At 32.4% G+C, this 10,594-nt stretch overlaps 1 protein-coding gene and 1 pseudogene across 1 annotated transcript; both read left to right on the forward strand.

Moving 5' to 3' along the window:
* Positions 1–1,715: 1,715 nt before the first annotated feature.
* On the forward strand, positions 1,716–3,342 carry LOC11413394 (epidermis-specific secreted glycoprotein EP1). Its single transcript, XM_003596330.4, has one exon. The coding sequence runs from the start codon at positions 1,764–1,766 to the stop codon at positions 3,078–3,080; it is 1,317 nt and encodes a 438-aa protein (XP_003596378.1). The 5' UTR covers positions 1,716–1,763; the 3' UTR covers positions 3,081–3,342.
* A 5,718-nt stretch (positions 3,343–9,060) lies between these two features.
* On the forward strand, positions 9,061–10,261 carry LOC11413395 (epidermis-specific secreted glycoprotein EP1-like; annotated as a pseudogene).
* The last annotated feature ends 333 nt before the right edge of the window (positions 10,262–10,594 follow it).

The following is a 10,594-nucleotide window of genomic DNA, read 5'->3' on the forward strand; positions in this document are numbered from 1 at the left end:
TGTTGGTGTTTTAACTCCCAAACAAGGGGAAGGTTTTCCTCCTTTCTCCCTTCCTTCCCTTTCCTTCCCTTCCCCTCCTTAGCCTTTCCTTTCCTTCCCCTCAAAACTCGCAAACAAAGCCTAAGAGAACTAGTAACCGACAAAACATAAGAGTATGAATAAGCTTAAAATTGCATCATATCTTTACTATGAGTAGTGTTGGAATCCGCATGATTGTTTGGCGAGATAGTGGTTTTTCAACGGTTAGCTGCTAGGTTTGGTTCATAGTCACAAAATTCGCAACCGTTGCTAGGGAAATGCGAATTGGGAAAATTAATTGCTTATTTTAGCTACCCTTGAATCGTAATTTTTATTTTTTTTTTTTGTTGATGAATTGTTTTGGAAAAAATTATTAACATACATTATATTATTTGCCTCAAAGAAAATAATGAAATCTAGTAGTCGTAAAACTTTTTTTTAAGATTTACCAATTGCTTACACTATACTTAATTGGTAGTACCAGTACTACTATTACGAACCGACCTCTACCGAAACTACATACCTCTGCATGTATCGAATTCTTCTCATGTTGTGTAATGCGAACTCGTACCACATACCAATACGAATTACAAATTATGTTGATTATGGTTTGATTCGGTAGTTGTTGTGTTGTCCGGTTACCAGTCCGACTGGGAAATGATTCTATTGCAGCAGCTGTTTTCTGTATATTAGTTGTGGACACAGTTTTGGTGTTGTTGTGTCGTTTGGGTCTGCTGGGGAATGGCTAGCAGTTGTAATTGGGTGGGGTGTTTTTTCTTTCTTCTGCTGTTGTTTTGTGTTGTCTTTAGCACCACCAGCATCTCCTCTTGAGATGCTTGGGAGCTTTAAATAAAAACATACATATTTTTGTCAAAAGAATCAAGCAAGTGATAAAATATCATTTCATGATTGTTATGGACAGCCTAGAACACGTCAACTACAGTTGGCATTCTTCTCATTAATACTATACTATCAGCTCGGTCTTTAAATACAATACTTTAGTTTTTGAGAGGATATTTTTAGAGTTATTTTTAATAATGAAAGGATATTTAAATACTTTAGCCTTTTTTTAATAGTTATTGTAAAAACATCTTTTTTTAATACTAGTATTCTATTAACATTTTCAATCGCAATAATTATTACTTTTCCAAAATATTTTAAACTTATTTTTACTTTAATAAATACGTAAACAATGAGGATTAAGTGTCGTTTATCATTTCATGATTCTTATATTATGAACCAGAACTACCCCTCCGTTTCAAAATGAGTGTCGTTTAAGTTTTTACATGACAATTTTACTAAACTAACCAATTTTACTATTGACGTAACTCTTTTTTTTTTTTTGTCGTGGTCGAGGTTTGAACCTCTGACCTTGCATATTTTTATGCATTATCCATACCAACTGAGCTAAGCTCACGAGGACATGGATGTTTTAGATATAATTAATTAATTAGAGGGAACAATTGAAAGTAAAATAATAATTCAATATTGAAAAGTGTAAATGACATTCATTTCGAAATAATTTTTTTTATTTAAAACGAGACTTATTTTAAAATGAATGAAGTATTAAACTCATGCTATCGAGACCTAGATCCAAATCCATTAATTTCTACATTGTACTTGAGTGGACACCTTTGAACAAAAGATGCCTCAAAGTACCTTCTAACTTCTCACATTAAATATTATAAATAGAAGATACCTAACATATAGCAAAACACATCCATCACTCAACAATTCACACAACAATGTCTATTTTTCTTAACCCCAATACCTCATTTCTCACTTTATTGTTCTTTTCATTTTCCACCTTAATTGCACATGCAATTGTTCCACAAAATGAAACCTTTAAATTTGTAAATTCAGGTGACCTTGGAGACTTCATTGTAGAATATGGAGGTGATTACAGAATGATAAGCATATTCAATGCTCCATTCCAAGTTGGTTTCTACAACACTACTCCAAATGCCTTCACTCTAGCACTTCGAATCGGACTTCAACGATCGGAGCAGCTTTTCCGGTGGGTATGGGAAGCAAATAGAGGCAACCCAGTTGGTGAAAATGGTACTTTTTCATTAGGTGCTGATGGAAATCTTGTGTTGGCTAATGCTGATGGAAGAATTGTTTGGCAAACAAACACTTCCAATAAAGGTGTTGTTGCATTTAGGTTACTCTCAAATGGTAACATGGTTTTAATTGATGCCAAAGATAAATTTGTTTGGCAAAGTTTTGACCATCCAACAGATACCCTTTTGGTAGATCAATATTTAAAACCTAATGGACCTTCAAAGCTTGTTAGTAGACTTTCAGAAAAAGAAAATGTTGATGGCCCTTATAGTTTGGTTTTGGAACCTAAAGGTTTGGCTTTATATTATAGGAGTACAAATTCTCCTAGGCCAAGTAAATATTGGTTTTCTTCTTCTTGGTTTTCATTTGAAAAAGGCTCATTAGAAAATGTCACACTTAAATCTGATCCAGAATCTTTTGAGTTTGGATTTGATTTTCATGTTACCAATTCTACCACTTCTGGCAATAGTATCATTGGTAGGCCAGTGAATAATAGTACCTTAACATATCTTAGGCTTGGAATTGATGGTAACATTCAATTTCACACTTACTTTCTAGATGTACGCAGTGGTGTTTGGAAAGTGACATTCACTCTCTTTGATGAAGATGAAGATCTAGATGAGAGTGAGTGTCAATTGCCAGAGAGATGTGGGGAATTTGGGCTTTGTGAGGATAATCAATGTTTTGGTTGTCCATTGGAGAATGGAATATTTGGTTGGAGTAATAAGTGTAGCCCTAAGCCTTTAGGAGGAGTATGCAAAGCAAGTGAATTTCATTACTACAAAATTGAAGGAGTTGAGCATTACATGAACAAATACACTAGTGGTGATATAGTAAGTGAAGATGCATGTGGAAACAAATGTACCAATGATTGTAAGTGTGTTGGGTATTTCTACCATAAGGATGAATCAAGGTGTTGGATAGCTTATGATCTTCAAACTCTTACTAGAGTTCAAAATACCACACATGTGGGTTATATTAAGGTGCCTAATAAGTAATAAGATAAGCTTAGATTTTTCCATGGGAAGGTCTTGGTATTTTTTTTTTTTTTTTTGGTATTGTATTTTAATTGTATCAATTTAATTTTGTTATTTCCTACTAGTTGTTTTAGAATGCAATAAAGTTGTGGTTTATCTCTTTGTTCTCCACGTGGAGAAGGACTTGTAATATGGGTACTATAAATTAAGAAGTGTGTTATGAAAGTGTTATTGTAATTGTCTTAATATAATTCATATTCTTCTCTCATTCCATTTAAAATTACTTGAATTGGTAGGCCAAGGATTAAAGTCATTTCTTTATATAATTTGTTCCTAGTTTGACATTAACAAATATCGATTCAATTCAAATAATATTTCAGGGTTTTAACTTCATTGATTATATAAGATTACAATGGTCGTAAGGGAAAACTAAGAATATAATATAATATAGCTTATGAAAGATGGGAAAATTGTTCATGATCGATCAGAAAAATATCAAATTCTAAGACGATTTCATATAGATAAGAAAAAATATTCATGGATCTGAGAAGATGGTTCGTTGGCTTGAGATCTGATGTGTAAAGGAATTGAGCTCTCGTCGTCCGTTGCAAGCTACATTTATTCGTTCTCCACCGAAAGGGTGTGGTGTACCTGCACGTGCTCTATCGCCCAAGTCCCTAAGGAGTTCAAGATATTATAGTGTGCGACTTAAAATAGAGTAAGAATGGTGATACCTTACTCAATGCTAAGCATGAGTATATGTAGTGGATAATTAAGATTTTGACTATCAAGCCTTCACATGAAAAATTTTCCCTGGTCCTTTGGCATTAGATCCGGACCGGATGGTACTTAGGGCGTGCCCGTCGTATGGTGTCGCCTGCTCCTAGGTTTTGCATCGGACCCAAGTCCAAAAGAATGGGTACTGACCCAGTACAGAACAGTACTAATATTTGTCATTAAAAGAAAACTTCTTATTATTGGTCTTTGCTCTAGTAACAAGACAAATACCCTCTAACCAAGTAATTGGATTTGAGTAGTCGAATTCCACTAAAGAACGAATTGTTTATGAGATCCTAAATTCAATTTTTAGGTAGAACAATTATTTATCATACTTTACTTATATCTCGGCCAAACTTCATATTTTTAAAGTCCATTCCCTTATGAACCAAAGGTCAACAAAAAATAAAATAAAATGGATAACCATGTAGTTTGGGGTAAAACAACGCTTTCAAGTTTCATTCTAACATATTCTTCAAAAAAAAAAAAAAAAACATTCTAACTTAGTTATTTCTTCCATTTACCTTCGTTTTTGTGTGCTTAATATTTATTTTTCCAATACGTGAAAATGTTGTTAATGATGACACTTTCTGATAAGTGTCGAAGGTGCGGATATATGTTGGTACTTGACTACACCATAGTGAATGTCTTCGGGGTATACTTTTAAGTATTTTAAATTAAGTATTCGGAGTAATTATTTTTTTTAAATGTCAAAGTTTTTAATTTCTAATGTACTAATTACACAAACTTTCATAAAAAGTTATAATTTAAGGTCCTTAACTAATGTCTTGGAAGCATTAGTTAACATTTCCGATAGTATAATAATAACGATATAGATATTTGATACAAGAGTTTTACAGGTTGGTTTACTCAAACACAATGGTAAGTATATCAGTTTTATCAAACAAATAAAATATTGTATCCATAAAGACCGCGCTTATTTAATTTAAGTTTGTATTGATAGATTTTCCGAACAAGTTGTTTACAAAAGTGTTTGAGTAGTTTGATTCAAAGTAAACTGAATAAAAATAGATAGAGTTATGGAGGGATTGAATTTCAATAACGATTACTCATATGTTTCATCTTAATTGATTGTATACTTTTTATGTCCTAGATATAACTCCACCTTTTCATCAGCGTATGTCTCCGGCTCAGGTTAACGACGTGAAATAACATAGAAACAACTGACATTTGATACACGAAAGCCAAATAGCCGATCGAAAAGATATATATGAATATAGACCTTCCCGCGATCTCTTAAGCGATAGCACCTGTTCATAATCTAAACCATGTCCCTTAGATAGCCAACCTTACTAGGCCTGACTAAATCAAAAGATCAATTGTGGCACACTACATTGGCGACAAAACATTAAGAAAAGATTTAGACTAAAATTATGTTGAAAATATAAATCATATACAACCATCCAAATTAAGCGTATTACATATATTCCTAGTTATTTATATCAAATCACAACACAAGAGAGAGTTTAGTTACTCATGGGTTGCATGACTAACAAAAGAGAGTTGTTGAATCTTAGAGAAGTATCAACAAACTTGTTTCCAAGCTTCCCTAGCCTCCCAATAGCTCCGGCTAACCTCAACAAACTTGATTAATTCTTACAAATGACCTACACCTCTATTTATAAGGGTTATTAAACATCAGATTCGCTAAACACAAAATGCTTTCTTAGTTAATTGAGGTTACTTTAAAGGAGGGAAAGCTCAGTTGCCTTTAGATATTATTCCTTAAACCGCATTTGCTCGCCAAGCAAGCTTTTTGTTCTTAGCGAACCGACTTTGGCATTTCCTTCCAAAATCGTGTGATTAGGCTCGCTTTCACCTCGCCACGCATGCTTGGTGAATCCTACTTGGCTCCATAAGTCTTTAGGAGGCAAAGACAACTTTGATACGTGCCCTTGCCTTCCTTTACTCCGCATTAGTACAATCTTTGTCTTAAACCTGTAAAATTGTATAGAAACTAGACATAATAATTTTAGGGGACATATAGAAAAGATTGGATGGATCAACGTAAAGATTAATGGTTATATCAAGTGCAGTAATTTTGATTTGGAAATTGGTTTTTAGAAATTGAAAACTAGATGTACGGAAATTAATGTTTTGCTTCTCATTAAGGAGAGAAGAAATAAAACAAGCTTGCAACCTACTCCCTCCGTCCCAAATTGTACGACGTTTTGACCATTTCACACGTATTAAGAAATGTAATTAATATTGTGTGGGGAAGAGAAATTATAAGTTGTTTTACAAAATTATCCTTAATAAATGATATGGAAAAGATAAATGAAATAATTGAAAGAAGAGAGAGTAATTAATAATTAAGGATATAATAGGAAAAATAACATTAATATTTCATTGGTATTGTAAAGCGACATATAATTTTGGACAAAATTTTTTTTTCAAAGCGACATACAATTTGGGACGGAGGGAGTAAAAGATTATTATAATTAAAATTTCATTTTTTTTTTAAGGGAATTTCATTATTTTATTGTCAATATAACTTCTTCTTTTTTCAATAATGTCGATATACGTTACACCTTATAGTTCATATTATTGTCCATAATGTTATTGGGTCAATAAACCTTTGGTCCAACTAATATGCAGTAATATTTACTTTTTGACTATTATTTTATCCACATTATTACCTTCTCATGAGCCTTATTTTTTTTCAGAAATATCTATGGGGTTTTGAATTATATAATTTGAACACAGGATGTGTTCGGATTATATATACAAGCAGCAATTAGAATCTCTCTTATTTTAGCAGTTGCGGATGCCGAATTTCACTTTTAAAAACAATAAAAAACAAAGTAAAAAAATTAATAAAACATGTCAAATAAAATAAAAAAAATACCACATAATTTTTTAAAAATCAAATAAAACTAATGTAAATTTTTTCAGATTTTGCTAAGAATATAAGAAAAAAGAAAAAAGAAAAAAAAAAAAAAAAAAGGACTGAACGAAAGAATTTTGGATTTTGAGGGACGGAGACCTGTAAGAAGTCACTACTAGGAGAGTCATGATCCTTGATATTTTTCTAATTTTTGGGAAAGTTTCAGAGCAATCTGATTAAGTAGCCTGAAAACAAGATTTTTGAGTGAGAACATCTATCAATGACCTAAAACATAAGTATGAGAGCTAGGAAGACTAATATGGTCCTTAAATTGGCTATCCATGATACAAACAGACTCAGAATTTATGTTGATACAGTGCAGATTATAAATCTGAAAAAGGATGTTTTCCCCCGAATAAGGGTGTTTAGGGGGTGTTTGAATTCTATAATCCGTAAAAAAAAAAAGCAAGGAACGTATCCTATTTTTTGGGGTGTTTGGATTATAAAATCTGAATTGGTAAAAAAAAAATTATTTTTTTCCACTCCAAAACAAAAGGAAAACTCAATTCAGATTATAAAATATGAAAATCACATGGACATTTCATAATATATAAAAAAAAAAAAAAAAAAAAAAGGGTGCGCGAGAAATGGGTAGAAGGGAAAAAATATTCTTACTTTTTCATACTATCCAATGGGTCATTGTGCACAAGGTTATTGGGTCAATGTAATATGTGCTACAAAACTCTTAGAATCAATTAAATAACATGAAAATCATGGCCATAGGAGAAGTGAAACTCTCCCCTCATTCCCCTTATTTTCGCGTGCCCTACAAACTGCTGAAAATATATTTGTCTGAGTTTTAAAATTCGGTCGCGTTTCTTTTTTGGATTATAGAATTCTAACGAGAAATAAAAAATAAACATAAATGTGTATTTTAAACATCCATATTTTACAATCTTAACACACTGACATCGAGAAAGCGCAAACCAAAACAGAAAATAACTAAACCAATGAAAACTATAAAAAAAATTGTATCAAACTATCCTTGCGTATAGAAATTGTATTTAGTTCTTTGATCCCATACACTTTAACTAATTTTTAGGGAGATCTCGAGACTTTTATCTACAACTTTCACATCATCGTCAACTTTTCTCGTAATCTTCAATCTTCTTATCAAATCTTTGACGTTCTTATCATCTTCCATCTTCTTATTATTTCTAATTTTCTTATCCTCTCCCGGTATCTCATCATCCTAAACACGCTTAAGTTCATTATACTTACACATTCTAGCAAAATGTTTAAACTCTAGATCTATGCTTCTTGTTGACGATGATTTCTTCACAGTCAACCTATATGCGTTCTAGCAAAAGCTTATAAAAAGCTACCTTGTGCTCCAAGTATGTTTTCAATGAAAAACTCTTGGAAAATATTAGTAACACTTTTTTACAATATAAATAAAAATAGCAATGCTATATAGTGGTAAAGAAAACACAGCGAATGCTTCCCAAAACAAAATTAACCAATGACAGTTTGTTGTTTGGCGGAATACAAAGGAGGTACTCCCTCCGTTCTAAAATATAAGTAAATTTGATTTTTTAGGTTCATTCAATTAATGATGTATGTGGTTCATATTATGGACCACATACATCATTAATTGAATGAACCTAAAATGTAAAATTTGCTTATATTTAAAAACGGACGAAGTATTTGCTAAAAAACGGAAATAAAAAAACAATCCTCCAATCATCATTACTAACCAGGTATTGCCGTGGTTTTTTCGATTGACATTCTATCGGGAGAAAAAGCATTTCCCAAATAAAAAAGTTGACACTGAAACACAATTTTGGTTACTAACTGTAGAAAGAAATTAATTTTTTCTACAAACCTTATCTTATCCAAGGATCCGCATAAATGCTACCATGTTCAACCAAATCATAAGCAAGTGATAAAATATCTTTCATATTGTCACGGACCACGGCAATATATTTCATTTGGTATCATTCTCACCAATACTAAAATGGTGAATACAACCATCATCCAATTATTCAATGTTAATGTTAGGCCATATTATTATCATACTTTTATATTAATTTATTCTAAAATAAATTTTAATTTTACACAAATTTTATATACAAATTATGAATATTCAGTCAAACTATCAACTAAAATTTAAACCATATGCATAAAGTTTTTAATTAGCCTTTAAGTTTATATTAAATTTAGAAGTACTAGGTGTTCTGGACGGGCTAGATGGTCAATCTTACGATGACACGTGGATAGGGTGTCCTCTGGATCAAGGCGCATCACCTGTGTAAGCACGCTAGTGCTGGTGCACCTCACCTTACTGAAGCACGACCCGTGGATCCTCTGCCGTACATGTCGCCTCCAACAGCCCAGACGCCGCATTTCACGGAAGCAGTTAGCACCTCCTTCCTATATATATAAGGGTAATCTCTGCGTCGCCCTCAAGGTATGATTCATTTTTCCTATACATTTTTACACATTCAACCTCATTTTATACACTAACTTGAGCGTTGAATTACTAACGTGTCTACAAACACCCTCCAATCCACCACGAAGATTTCGTTGCCACTGCACTGGAGCACCATACCTTTACAGTTGCCTCCATCCCTCTCTACCGGACAGATCAATGATTTTAGTGCTACTACGTTTTTTTATTTCGGTGGGTTTGGGAAGCAAATAGAGGCAACCCAGTTGATGAAAATGCAACTTTTTCATTAGGTGTTGATGGAAATCTTGTGTGGGCTAATGATGATGGAAGAATTGTTTGGCAAACAAACACTTCCAATAAAGGTGTTGTTGCCTTAAGGTTACTCTCAAATGGTAACATGGTTTTAATTGATACTAAAGTTAATTTTGTTGGCAAAGTCTTGATCATCCTACAGATACCCTTTTGGTTGATCAATATTTAAAGCCTAATGGTCCTTCAAAACTTGCTAGTAGGCTTTCAGAAAAAGAAAATGTTGATGGTCCTTATAGTTTGATTTTGGAGCCTAAAGGTTTGGCTTTGTATTATAAGAGTGAAATTTCACCTATGCCAATTAAATATTGGTTTTCATCTTCTTGGTTTTCATTTGAAAAAGGCTCATTAGAAAATGTCACACTTAAATCTGATCCAGAATCTTTTGAGTTTGGATTTGATTTTTTTGTTGCCAATTCTACCACTTCTGGTAGTAGTATCATTGGTAGGCCAGTGAAGAATAGTACTTTAACATATCTTAGGCTTGGAATTGATGGTAACATCAGATTTTACACATATTTTCTAGATGTTCAAGATGGTGTTTGGAAAGTGACATACACTCTCTTTGATAGAGATTTTGATGAGAGTGAATGTCAATTGCCAAAGAGATGTGGAAAATTTGGGCTTTGTGAGGATAATCAATGTGTTGGTTGTCCTTTGGAGAATGGAATCTTAAGTTCGAGCAATAATTGTAGTGCTAAGCCTGTAGTAGTATGCAAAGCAAGTGAGTTTCATTACTACAAAATTGAAGGAGTTGAGCATTATATGAGCAAATACACTGTTGGTGATAGAGTAAGTAAAGTTAATTGGTCTTAAGGGCACAAAGATAAGATCTAAAAATAGAATTAAAAAATAAATATTGTATTAAAAATTTATTAAGTTTTCGAAAAATACTAACAACTGTATTTAGAGCACTAATTTAAAAATTGAAAAATTATGAATGCACAGTTTCCAAATTAACTTTATACATTTAGTTTTTTTTATCTTATTCTTTCTAAACTTGATTCAATTAGTAAGCTGGGAATTTTTGTCTGTTCGTAGTTGGAAATCAACGAATGGATTTGATTCAAATAATATTTTATGATTTGACCTTTATTAAATGAGATTAGTAGGGAAAACTATGAATAGAATATGATATAAAATATTTGT

Source organism: Medicago truncatula, chromosome 2 (genome assembly GCF_003473485.1).
Source record: "Medicago truncatula cultivar Jemalong A17 chromosome 2, MtrunA17r5.0-ANR, whole genome shotgun sequence".
Taxonomy (NCBI): Eukaryota; Viridiplantae; Streptophyta; class Magnoliopsida; order Fabales; family Fabaceae; genus Medicago; species Medicago truncatula.

Coding starts and splice junctions, on each gene's coding strand:
- LOC11413394 (XM_003596330.4), top strand. CDS start 1,764: ATGTCTATTTTTCTTAACCCCAATACCTCATTTCTCACTTTATTGTTC.